This window comes from Chelonoidis abingdonii, chromosome 4 (assembly GCF_003597395.2).
Source record: "Chelonoidis abingdonii isolate Lonesome George chromosome 4, CheloAbing_2.0, whole genome shotgun sequence".
In the NCBI taxonomy this organism is placed as follows: domain Eukaryota; kingdom Metazoa; phylum Chordata; order Testudines; family Testudinidae; genus Chelonoidis; species Chelonoidis abingdonii.
This window is the reverse complement of record NC_133772.1, coordinates 69056119-69070295: the sequence shown is the minus strand read 5'-3', so window position 1 is coordinate 69070295 and position 14177 is coordinate 69056119. Positions and strand designations below refer to the sequence as shown.

Genomic DNA, 14177 nt, shown 5'->3' with positions numbered 1-14177 from the left:
GTATTTGGGAATTTGACTGCAATTTGGGAAACCTGGCTTCAATTCCCTGCTGTACCACTGACTTCTTGTGTGACTTTGGACAAGTCTATGCCTCTGTTCTCCATCCATAAAGTGGGTTAATAATACTTCACTGCCTCCAGAGGTGTTTTGAGGATAAATACTTTAAAGTCTGAAGTGTTTTGATATCTACTTATAAAAATCACTAAGAGATAAGTATTATTATTAAATTACCACAAAATGCGGTCATATTGTACTGTTCTTAATTCTAGACAGAAAAGATATTTTTTCCAGTAAAGAAAAAAAATGATTTCCAGACAGCCACATTAGCTACAGATAATTGATATTTTGGTCATGTAATAGCCTTCAGCAAGCAAGACCAATTAAGTGTGATCCAGTGAATAAGGCATTGGACTTGGCATTAAGGAGAGATGGATTCTGTTCTCTTCTCTGTCACTGACCTAAGGAGAGTCACACCATTCTGCTTTTCTTCTCACCCTTTGTCTTTCTTGTGTATTTACATTTTAAGATTTTTCAGGGCCGAGACTGTCCCTTACAATGTATGTATACAGCATTTAGCACAACAGGGTCCTGGTCTCCGTTGGGGTTCTGTTGTAATACAAAATAATAATGATGATGCTTTATGGAAAAGGCTTTGGAATGTAATGGGGACAAAACCAAGCCAGTTGTAAAAATGTAACAGGGCTCTGTCGGCTAAATTACCAATCTTATCTCAGCCACAGCAACCAAATCAAAACTCTTCTAACTTGTTTAAAAACTGCACCAAATTAGTTTCATGCTGCTCACAGCCCAAACAGCAAAGCTGAACAGAATTGTGTCCATTTGTGAAGTGAAATTCACAGACAAGTTTGGACTCGAATGTATTTGGTTGTCTTACACTCTGGCTGGGTCTACCGTACTCTAGGAACCATAATTCTTCATCATTACAACTCTTCTGTTGGTTAGGTCAGTACTGTGCCTGAACCTTGCCTAAACTATTGTTTTCCCCTTTGCTACCACTACAGGAGCTTCAGTAATGAGGAATTATAGTTCTCATTTTTTTGCCAGTGTAGATACTGATTTTCACTCTCTCCTTTCCTACTCCTGGTTCATTTCTCTACACCCAGAACCCAAACAGTCAGGTGCTTCCTGTCCATTTGCCTTGTTGACAGTCCAAGGAACTCTTGCTATGGCTTCAATTTTTATTAAACGTCATTGCTTGTTTCTTGGGAGCCAGAGATTCAAGTGGTTATTCTCCTCTACAGTTCCAGCAATGGCTCTTTAGCAGGTAGTTTTTAGTTGAAGATAATCATGCAGCAAAACTTGGGAAATTTGAACAGATCAGCTCTTCCTTTGCGTGCTGTTTAGATTTAATTTATCAACCCTATACAAGGTAGCTTAAATCCACCACCCTGCATTCTTCTTTGAGTAGTGTCCCTGTGAGTGCTCCACTTCAGGTGTGCCTGCGTCCTGTGCCTTTGATTGGAGATTTTTGGGAGAGGTGCTCATTCGGCCTGCTCATGTGCCCCACACATCCTCATGGCCCACACTGAACCCCCTTGTCTTTATAGATCACTAAACCTTTGCAATGTATTCTCTGAAAAGTGAAACCCAGGCCAATCTTTTCTCCCTGCTGGAGCATAGATGCCATACTCTTGGCTTGATAGCTTTACCTGATATGTAGATATACCTTCATTGTCTCTGCGTGATGACAGGTGGTCAGAGAAGCAAGAGTTTTCCTTTGTAGAGGGCAGACCTGTTTACCAGTTTCCCTGGCATGCCTGGTTTAAACATGCTTCAAATCATAATTTCAGCATATAGACATCATTTTTAATACACACTGCGTACATGCATCACACAGACTATTCATGATCTGTGAGACATTAGTTTTCAAATGATACCACACAAGGCATATTTTATACGAAATTATTACAATAGCGTGTAGGGTGTGAATACAGGATCAGAACTGCGTTTTCTCTATTAGATTTCTCAAAGAAGACAGCCTTCCTGGTAGCAATCACTTCTACCCAGACCCCCATTTATGGTACTCACCAGAGAGAAAATGTCACTATGGGTCGTTACAAGATTTTTACCTAAGGTATCCTCAGAATTTCATATTAATCAAACCATTCATCTCCCATTCTCTGCCCCTCCCCCACCAAAAAAAACAAAAAACCAAACCAAACAAAAAAAACCCCACACATCAGAGTATCAAGAAGCCATATTCCATTCCCTAAATGTCAGGAGATCATTAGCCTTTTACCTAGACAGAACCAAATCGTTTAGAAGATCTCCTTACTTGTATCCATTGTGGACAGAAACAAGAGTTTCGTAATTTTGAAACAGGTTATCAAAGTGGATCTCCAGATGCACTAACTTCTGTTACAACAGAACTCATGTTCAACCCCTTTTGAGAGTGATAGCACATTCCACAAGATCACTATCTACATCTATAGCGTTACTTAAGGATGTACCACTTTCAGACAGCTGTAGAGCAGCCACTTGGTCCTCTGTTCATACTTTCCCTAATCACTATGCCTTGGTGCCTCCGGTGAGATCAGATGCTGCTGTAGGCAGTGCAGTTCTCTCTTCTATATTGGACTCTGCACTGAACCTCCTGCCTCCTTAGGGAAGTACTGCTTAGGAGTCACTTGAAGTAGAGCACCCACAGGAGCACTACTCGAAGAAGAAGTTACTCACTTTATGCAGTGACTGGAGTTCTTCTGGGATGCATCCTACCTGCCTTCCATCCCCTATGCTTCGGAATCTCCCTTGGGGGACTTTGCAGTGGAGAAGGAACTGAGGGCGGTTCACTCACGTGGCCCCATATAGCCTTGGCACGAGAATGTGTGGGGTGCAGGCTGAATGAGCACAGCTACCAAAAATCTCTGATCAAAGGCACGAGGGCACATGCATACCTAAAGTGGAATACCCAGAGGGGGACACATCTCAAAGAGCTCTAGTTACTGCACAAGGCGAATAATACTCTCCATATATTACCTGTTGAAATGTTTTTAGGGAGAGTCAAAACGAGATTTATTTATTTATTTATTTAAATGTGTTTTCCTATCTGTCACTAGTTAATCTGTTTTGCTCTGCTCTGTATTGACCTAATATATTTTGACTTCATATGATTTAGTATCAGTGGATGAAAAAGAAATCCATTGAAATGTGTATTCTTTCTATTGACTTTGGAAAGGTACTTTGGAAAGCTGCATTAATCTACAGCTCCCTGAAGCAGTAAAATACTCCCCCAAGAATTTTCTTTTGTAAATAGTCTTGCATTAAACTGTTGTAAACTGGCTTGCTTTCAAATATTTGAATTTACTATTTTAGTCTTCATTATTAATTATAGGTTTATAACTAAGAATAGTAACACTGGTGCCCACAATTAGATACCAAATGGAGTTGTCCCTGACCAGCAAAAACAGGATGACATGACTTTAGACTATTTGGTGTGCTTTTGCAATGTTTGCCATTAATCTCCCATGAAATTGGAAGCATTGGGCCTGACTTTCCATTGCTCTGTCCTTTGTGTAGTCATTTGCTCCACTGCAAAGTGAGCATAAAATGTTAAATCAGAATGGTAGCCTTTACACCCACCTTGCATTTGAATTGCACTGGTGTAATTGATTGCACAAGGTGCTGGGCAATGGAGAATCAGCACTGTTGAATGTATTTGGCTCAGACTGGATCCTGAAACACCACAGTAAAATAGTCTTCTAGTATTTCTCTACCCATTAACCAAATACACTATTTCCCTGGAGCCCAGTAGTGAGGTCCTTATACTGTCAGGCCATCCTTTGAAGTCCACAGGTCAAAGGTGGATCTTAATTTTTACTCAGTCCTCACTCAGGCAAACTGCCACTGAAGTCAGTGGAAGTTTGTCTGAGTAAACTGAGCCAAACTTAAATATGGACTTTAAGATTTTCCCAGGATGTCTTTGTTGACAAAATCTACTCCATGGGAGCTTCATGGCATAGTGAAGTTAACTCAATAGCCATTTGCAGTAGGGAGAGCATGTTGTCTACAGGCTGGGGTATCATGACTGTTCTAAACTCTCCCACTGAATTGTTTTGTGAACGACTTTAACCAAATTGATCAACCTTCTGTGCTTAGCTTGCCTTTTTTGTAAAATACCTATGGTACTTGCCTCACAGGGTAATGTGAGTAAAGCTGGTTGGGAAATGATTTTTTTCTCCTGTGAAAAATATTTTTTGTTGAACATTTTCTTAGATTTGTTTTGGGGATTTAATTGAAAAACAGAGAAAAAATATTTGGTTTTTGGCAAGTGAAAACTGAAAAAATTTTGTGTGTTGGTTGGCAAAAAATACAAAGCAATTTTTTAAATGAAAATCTGAAGACTTTAACTGAAAATGGACATTTCCGGTTTGGAAAAAAGGTATGTTGAAAAAAGATTGAAATAAATTTTTCTACCAGTTCTGGATATGAGACCCTTTGATGAAGATGTTGTAGAAATATAAAGCTAAACACCTTGGTTCAAAGCTACTTAGTTTACAAGTGAAAATGTGTTTGGTTTTTAGCCTACTCCACATTAGATATTTGCCAACATTACAAATATCTGTATTCAATTTAGCATGACTGAAGGTTTGCTGTAGCCAGGATTGCAATAGTGTTGTTGTCAATGGATACCGACAGGCCTGGGGCAAGGCATCCACTGTATCTGCATGCACTAAGTCTGCCTCCATGCAGTATTATCAGTCCTTCACTTCCATGAAATAGTCTGCATATTTGTACAGTATCCAAGCTCACGGTCTCACCCAAAAAGCCTTTCTTTGGACAATTATCAGAGGGGTAGCCGTGTTAGTCTGGATCTGTGAAAGCAGCAGAGAATCCTGTGGCACCTTATAGACTAACAGAGGTTTTGGAGCGTGAGCTTTCGTGGGTGAATACCCACTTCGTCAGACGCAGGTCTCCTTGGTTTCACACCTCTACTGCTAGAACAGGCCTCACCCTCCCTGACTGAACTGAACCTCTTAACTCTAGCCGTCACTGCCCCTTCTCTACCTACGTACATGATGACATCCTTCTCATCTGGCCCATGGAAGATGACCTAGAAATTCACCAGTACGATTTCAACAACAAACTTCACCCCATCCCTTCAGCTGACGCATCTACACGGGAGGTCATTTCTAGACAACCACGGTGCAAAACGCGATGCACATTAACACATTCTATATCGAACCTACCGACCCGCTACGCCTACCTTCATCCTCCACTCATCTCGGGCACATCACACGATCCATGTCTACAGCCAGCATCGGTTGAGAACCCTCTAACCCCAGAGAACAACACCTACAAAATCTCCCCCAGCATTCCTAAACTCCACATACCTGCAGCGAAGAAATTAGGAACAGATCAACAGAGCCAGACGTCGACCCAGACCTCCTACGCAAGACAAACCCAAGAAAAAACCAACAGGCCTCATGGCATCAACATACAGCCCCACTAAACCCTCAACGCTCATCAGGACTACAACCCATCCGAAATGATCCACACTCACATGGTCTCTGGTGGCAGGCCAGTCCTCGCCACAACAACCTGCCAACTGTGAAACTGATCTCTCACCAACTGGCCCCGCACCATAGTAACTCCAAGCTCAGAACCATTCAATGCACAAACTCGATGCCAACCTCTGCCCACAATCTACACCACGACCCCATCAATAGGACTGAACCAGATCACCCACATCACTGTTCATTCCTGTCAACGTCCACCATGTAATATACGCCATCGAATAATACGCCAGCAATGCCCTCTGCCTATGTACATCGGCCAAACGGACAGCCTCATACGGAAGAGGACAAATGACACAATTCAGCATCCACGAAGGCAATTACAAAACCTGTAGAGAGACTTCAACCTCCTGGCCCACACATAGCAACCTTAAGTGCCTATCCTGCAGCAAAAAAACTTCAGACCAACTGCAAAGAGAAAACTGCTGACTTCGTTTCATTTGCAAATTTGATCCCATGCGAGCTCTGGCATAACAAAGATCTGTGAATGCTTGCCATATTTACAGAACATTCTCCTCCCTTGGTTTTCACACTCTACTGCTAAAAGGGCACTCACCCGCCCCTGAACTGAACCCACCCGTTAAGTCCTATCTCGGGGACTCTCTTTCTGCCCTGCCACCCCCACCAACATGATACAGTTCTGTGGCGATCTGGAAGCCTACTTTCGCCGTTCTGCGACTCAAAGAATACTTCCAGGACAACACTGAACAGTGCACTGATACACAGGTACCCCCCACCAACAGCACAAGAGAAGAACTCCACATGGACTCCTCCTGAGGGTCGAAATGACAGTCTGGACCTATACATTGAATGCTTCCGCCGACGTGCACAGGCAGAAATCGTGGAAAAACAACACCGCTTGCCTCATAACCTAAGTCGTGCAGAACGCAATGCCATCCACAGCCTCAGAAACCACCCTGACATTATCATCAAAGAGGCTGATAAAGGAGGTGCTGTTGTCATCATGAACAGGTCTGACTACCAGAAGGAGGCCGCCAGACAACTCTCCAATACCAAATTCTACAGGCCACTTCCCTCAGATCCCACTGAGGAATACACTAAGAAACTGGACCATCTCTCAGGACACTCCCTACACTAACACCAGAAAAATCAGCATACCCTTAGAGCCCCGACCAGGGTTATTCTATCTACTACCCAAGATCCACAAACCCGGAAATCCTGGACGCCCCATCATCTCGGGCATTGGCACTCTCACTGAAGGACTGTCTGGATATGTGGACTCTCTACTCAGACCCTATGCCACCAGCACTCCCAGCTATCTCCGTGACACCACTGATTTCCTGAGGAAACTACAACGCATTGGTCACCTCCCAGAAAAACACCATCCTAGCCACCATGGATGTAGAGGCTCTCTACACAAACATCCCACACACAGATGGAATACAAGCTGTTAGGAACAGTATCCCTGATGATGCCACAGCACAACTGGCTGCTGAGCTCTGTGCCTTATACTCACACACAACTATTTCAAGTTTGATGACAATATATACCTCCAGATCAGTGGCACTGCTATGGGCACCCGCATGGCCCCACAATACGCCAATATTTTTATGGCTGACCTGGAACAACGCTTCCTCAGCTCTCGTCCACTCACGCCCCTTCTCTACCTACGCTACATTGATGACATCTTCATCATCTGGACCCATGGGAAGGAGACTCTAGAAAAATTCCACCACGATTTCAACAACTTCCACCCCACCATCAACCTCAGCCTGGACCAATCTACACGGGAGGTCCACTTTCTAGACACCACGGTGCAAATAAGTGATGGTCACATTAACACCACTCTATATCGAAAACCTACCGACCGCTACGCCTACCTTCATGCCTCCAGCTTCCATCCCGGCACATCACACGATCCATTGTCTACAGCCAAGCACTGAGGTACAACCGCATCTGCTCTAACCCTCAGACAGAGACCAACACCTACAAAATCTCCACCAAGCATTCTCAAAACTACAATACCCGCACGAGGAAATTAGGAAACAGATCAACAGAGCCAGACGTGTACCCAGAAGCCTCCTACTGCAAGACAAACCCAAGAAAGAAACCAACAGGACTCCACTGGCCATCACATACAGCCCCCAGCTAAAACCCCTCCAACGCATCATCAGGGATCTACAACCCATCCTGGACAATGATCCCACACTTTCACAGGTCTTGGGTGGCAGGCCAGTCCTCGCCCACAGACAACCTGCCAACCTGAAACGTATTCTCACCAGCAACTGCACACCGCACCATAGTAACTCTAGCTCAGGAACCAATCCATGCAACAAACTCGATGCCAACTCTGCCCACATATCTACACCAGCGACACCATCATAGGACCTAACCAGATCAGCCACACCATCACTGGTTCATTCACCTGCACATCCACCAATGTAATATACGCCATCATATGCCAGCAATGCCCCTCTGCTATGTACATCGGCCAAACTGGACAGTCACTACGGAAAAGGATAAATGGACACAAATCAGATATCAGGAATGGCAATATACAAAAACCTGTAGGAGAGCACTTCAACCTCCCTGGCCACACTATAGCAGACCTTAAGGTGGCTATCCTGCAGCAAAAAAACTTCAGGACCAGACTGCAAAGAGAAAACTGCTGAGCTTCAGTTCATTTGCAAATTTGACACCATCAGCTCTGGACTAAACAAAGACTGTGAATGGCTTGCCAATTACAGAACCAGTTTCTCCTCCCTTGGTTTTCACACTCTACTGCTAGAACAGGGCCTCACCCTCCCTGATGAACTAACCTCGTTATCTCTAGCTTGCTTGCTAGCATATATATACCTGCCCCTGGAAATTTCCACTACCTGCGTCTGACGAAGTGGGTATTCACCCACGAAAGCTCACGCTCCAAAACCTCTGTTAGTCTATAAGGTGCCACAGGATTCTCTGCTGCTTTCTTTGGACAATTTTCCTCCTACTTACCCATCATTCATCAGTGAACTGTACAGGCAGTCCTCGGACTTATGACACAATTGGTTCCTGAAAACTGTATCAGAAGTCGGAATGTCATAACTCAGAACCGCAATATACTCCATCGCAGGACTAAATGTTGTAAAGTTTAAACCAGTTGTCATAAGTCAAATCAGGGCGTCAGTTCAGAAACGTTGTAAGTGCTGTTCATTGTAAGTAGAACGTTGTAAAGTCAAGGACTAGCTGTATTTCAAATAGTTTGTGCCTGTCAGACCATTCTGTTCTTTTAATAAGGTAGCTTTTTTTGAAGTCATATCCATACATTTTGTACAAATAAGACTCATAATACACCAACCATTCTGTTAGCATTATATTTAATTTGGAAGCTCTTTTTATATCTACATTATTCTATTGAAAGTAATGTTTGTACTGGGAAAATTACTCCCTCGAGTCAGACTCAATCCAAATGCGGTTTACAACATTACCATTTAGGATCAAGCCTGGTACGTTTGTCATCTGTTCTGGATCCTTTTGAAGACTGGGTGTGATGGGGAAGAAAAAAGTCATCTCTCTTTCCCCCCCACCCTCTTTCTTTAGTGAACTGCTAACCACATTATTTCCATTGCACTCTGCCAACTCATACAAATGGGGGGAGGGAAAAAGAGGTAAGAGAAAACAGATAACTTCATTGTTAAGTGTACATTAGCTTTAAAAATACACTAAAACCTCAATCTGAACCATGTTTGAAACTTTACCTATAATTTGCCTTTGTCTTGTGTTTTGTGTTGATAGCCATATGAGGTAAGAGAAACTGAACATGCCTCGCAGTCCAACATCAAGTGAAGATGAGATGGCACAAAGCTTTTCAGATTATTCTGTTGAATCTGAATCAGACAGCTCCAAAGAAGAAACTATTTATGATACTATCAGGGCTACATCAGAGAAACCAAGCAGCAGAATGGAAGACAATAGAAGCAACACATTAGTGATACGAATTATAATACCTGACCTACAGCAAACGGTAAGGGGAATTGCATTATAAGGTTTTTAAATGTTTGGCCAGATCCTCAGCTGGGGGTAAATTGAAGTCAATAGAGTATTTCAATTTCAATCACCTGAAGATCTGGCTTATTATGCTAAAAATTTCAGAGTGGCTAAGACTGATGTCGTTTTGTTTCGACCTCCGCAGTTATGACTCACATGAGACACCAGAATGAGTGTTTGTTCTAAAGAGATTATACTGACAGACAGCCTAACCAATATAGTCAGTCTCACATATCTACTTGATGAAAACTGTGACCTTATGTCTACAGTGTTTTTGAGAAGGGTCAGACCAGGGGAGTTTCAGAAGGTTTGTGAATGGTTGAGAACAAGAAGAGCTAGAGAACTATAACCACAGTGGAACACAGAGATTGAAAACAGAATTCAGATGTCATCTCTAAAACTGCCTGGCACCTCACCATCTTTTTACTTTTTCTCTTCCCATGACACTGTAGAGAACAATTTGTTAGCTTGTGGATGTGACCTTGAGGTGATGGTGAGACACTCATCAAAATCTCTCCCCCATCCCAACCCCCACCTTACCAAAAAAAAAAAAAGGAGAAGGAGACAGGTAGGGATAGATCCCTCCTGCTGTTGTCATCCATCCCATCAGGCCTGCACCATCCTCAGCACATTCATCTTGGGGAAGCTGCATAAAAATGATGTTGGGGATGGCAGCCTAGACCCCATATTCCTGCTGCCCATCTGGGTAAACATGCTATTTAAAGGTGACTTGCAGAGGAAGCATAAAACATGGCCCCCTAGGGGGGTTGGGATCACTGTGGTTTCATAAACACAAACTACCTACCCTTCCTTCCCTGCTCCCCAACTGTTACATTAGCTATAATGATCTCATCTTGGAGGATTTCCTGGGAATTAATGATTGACTTTACCTAGTACTGTGAGCTGTCCTAGCTTATGACTAATTCCTTGGATAATCTTGGGCCTTCTTGAGCACTGTTTCCTAAATTAGCTTTTAGATAGTTGACAGTAGGCATCACACTTTTTAAATTTATTTTTATTTTCAATGATGATTTTATAAATAAATTCTGTTCTGCAGATATGTGCTATGTCATTTCATGCTGCCATTTAGGGTATATGCTTGTTAAAAGCTGAAACTATTTCTTCCTTTTTTTAAAAAATGAAGTAGTAGAATATAGAAATCCTGTCTGGACTAGGGTTGCCAACTTTGTTTAATATTCCCAGCTGGACATTCCAGCAAGAGTGCCAGAACCTCCCTTGCCTGCCTCTCCCTCTGAGGCTCTGCCCCTGCTCCGAGGCCACCCCCCCTCAGGCCGGGCCTCCTGTTTGCTCCTCTTCCTCCCCACCCCATCACTTGTTGCTCTTCTCCTCTTTCCTCCCCCCACCTCCTGCCCAGTTCGGAAGCAACTCACCTGTGGAGCTGGGACTGGGAGCTGCAGCTGGCCGACACAGCTAGGAGGTAGTCCTGGCTGAGATGGGGTTGGTGCGAGTGATTACCTGGCATCTTCCCTACCTGCGGTAACCATATTTTTGGTGTCCAGTCAGTAGATCTGATCGGGCACTGTGAGGTCCCCTTTTCGACTGGACTTTCTGGTTGAAACTGAGCACCTGGCCATCCTAGTCTGGAAGCTGACAGAGAGAGGTTAATTCTCTCCTCTTGATAGAGGAAGGCTCTTAGGCTATGACTACACTAGAGAGCTAACACTGGGACAGCTACACCGATGCAGCTGCACTGCTGTACTGCTGCTAGTGTAGATGCTCTAAACCGATGAGAGAGAGTTCTCTTAGTGACTTAATTACTCCAGCCTCCGTGAGCGGCAGTAGCTATATCAGCAGGAGGCTTTTTCAGTTTTCAATAGACACTGTAGTATTACTGAAGGATTTGAATTCCATTTAACAGTGCTCCTTTTCTATTAAAGAGTGCTAGAAAGATACTAGCTGTGTTGAAGAGCTCTCAGTTAATGAACTATTTCTGATATGTAACAATAATAAAAATTATTTAATACACACTTTACTTCTAGTCCTACCGATCTCAAAACACTTTACAAACATTAATGGACCGGATGCAGCTTTCAATTACTCCAGATTAGGGCTGGTTGAAAAATTTCCATCAAAACTTTTTTTCAACAGAACATTGGGTTTTCGATTAAACAATAATTTCATCAGAAAGTATCTGCTTTCCTCAAAATGTTCATGGTTTTTGTATGGGAAAAACTCCAAAATGTTCCTGGTTTGGGTTTTTGTTCTTCCAACAAAAGAATTTTTTTCTCATTTTCATCAAAAATGTACATAAAAACAAACCCAATTTTCCAAACAACTGTAACTCCAGATGTACACTGGCAGTGAGATCAAAAGTAAGCCCAATATATTAAATATTCCTTTGAGGGTAGGACTGCATTGTTTCCATTTTACAGGCCAGGAAACTGAGACTTTGAAAGATTAAGTGAAGTGCCTTAGGTTGCATTTAAAGGCTGTGTCAGAGCCAGGAATAGATTTCAAATCTCCAGTTCTATAATTTTAGCTACAAGCCAAACACAGTCTTCTCCCCCACTCCCTATATAATTACAATTACTTTAGCAGAAAAGATATTTTAAAATTATACTGCTTAATCAAAGGAGAACAAAATTGCATCAAATTATTTCTATGTTTTTGTTCTTGACTATCATTTCAGAATCAAGATTCAGACTACATCAGTTTTTAAAAAAAAAGCTAATTTCAGGACTGAGTAAATGGCTGGTTTTCTATTTTTAACAAAGGCTTATCTTTTTCTATATTGACTGTGTGTTCACCACTTATATTTCATTGTGCATGTTAGATCAAACATTGAACATCATAGGGAAAGATGTGTTATTGTAGAAAAACTTGTAAATTTTCACCAGCTCTGTGAAATTTACCTTCCTATGCTTTTATTCTGACCTGGAACTCTAACATGCTTTGTCAGCTGCAGTGGCATAAATATTGTAAGCCTTGAAAAGGCTTCAGCAAACTCACTGAAGCTTATAAGTAGTTCTATTTTTCAACTGCTACATTAGTTCTTTTTGTCTAGATGAAATCACTATTTATGGTAATATATAGTAATTTCTTGTTGTCTCTGTTATTTGAGGAATATGTTATCCTTACTGCATGTGTGTAGCACACATTACAGCAAGTGGAGATTGTGTTCACACTAAGAAAAGGCATTAAACTCAGTATATAAAATAATTTCTGAAATCATTTCTAGTATCAAGGAAATGGAGGGCATAGACTGCTTAAACACAATGTACACATACGCAGCACAATGATTACAAAATACTGTTTTATATTCACCCACGAAAGCTCATGCTCCAATATATTTGTTAGTCTATAAAGGTGCCACAGGACTCTTTGTTTTATTTGGTTGCACAGACAGAAAAAGAAGCCAGGAATGCAAAATGTATGAGTTCAAGAGCCACATTAACTCAGCCATGTTGTACTTCTTGTATATTTTAGGGTAGATATTTTATGACAAAAATAGTATTTGGCCTTTGAGTGAGTATATAGTGAAGGGAAAGTTGTGAAGCTGCCCTTAAGTCCTTTGTGTCGAAGCAGGGCACAGTTGTAATCTCTTTGGGGAAGGGACTGTCATTTACTATGTCCTGGTCTACGTGGGTGGAGGGGGAAATCGATCTAAGTTATGCAACATCAGCTACGTGAATAGCGTAGCTGAATTCAATGTACTTAGATCTACTCACTACGGTGTCTTCACTACGGTGAGTCGATTGCTGACGCTCCCCCAGCGACTCCGCCTATTCCTCGTGACCTGGTGGACTACAGAAGTTGACGGGAGAGCGCTCAGGGGTTGATTGATTGCATCTAGACTAGATGCGATGTTTAGCACAATGAGGTCGCCAACTTGCTCAAGACCTCTCTAGATACTATTGCAATAAAAATAAATAATAATAATTGCAATCTTTGCATTTTCTTGACTATGGGGAGTATTCCCTGCTAGTGTCCTGGAGTGTGAGCAGGGCCGGCCCACAACATTTTGGCATCTGAGGCAGGGGGCTCAAATGATGCCCCCATTCCCCCTCGCTTGGGCCAAAACTTTGAAAGGTCTCATTCTGCCTTCTTCCTGTTCTTCTCCTCTCGTGGTACTGCTCTGCTACCTATCCCAATAAAGAGAACTAACGACTTAAAATGCCTTGTTCAAAAATGTTAAGTAACACTTAACTTTCAAATGCCTGAACAGAAAATGTAACTTTTCCTATCTGCATAGTAAACACTGGCATTTTTATCTGTTTGAATAATCAAAATGGTGCTTTCCGTGCCATCTTGGTTGCAGAGATCTGAGCTGCTTCTTGAAGGTCAACAGTCTGGGCCACCTCACGCATTATTGAGATGGTTGCAAGGCTGACCAGCCTCTCCTGTTCCATTGTGGAGCGCAGAAGTGTTTTTATTAATTTCAGGTTGGAGAAGCTGTGTTCTCCACTGACAACTGTTACAGGAAGTGTTAAAAGTATGCACAGAGCAACAAAAGCATTTGGAAAGAGGGTGGTCATCTTATTTGTGCACATATATTCTAGAACAGCCTTTGGAGTTGATCCTGCTGAAATGTTATCTTGAAAGGGCTTTCAGTTCATCACCTAAATCACTCGCATCAATATTGCGCATGTCATCATGTGTCACTGTCTCTAGTGCCCTGAATTGCTAGTGTAG

The 14177-nt window shown here is 42.3% G+C and overlaps 1 protein-coding gene across 3 annotated transcripts in view; it reads left to right on the top strand.

Moving 5' to 3' along the window:
* The window catches only part of SHANK2 (SH3 and multiple ankyrin repeat domains 2), a 673265-nt gene that overhangs the window by 86481 nt on the left and 572607 nt on the right, over positions 1 to 14177 (top strand). For all 3 annotated transcript variants that reach the window (XM_075065249.1, XM_075065248.1, XM_075065253.1), the window contains exon 4: positions 9273 to 9501. In XM_075065249.1, the coding sequence (XP_074921350.1) occupies positions 9298 to 9501 (204 nt within the window). In that variant the 5' untranslated portion in view covers positions 9273 to 9297. The remainder of the gene's footprint in view (positions 1 to 9272; positions 9502 to 14177) is intronic.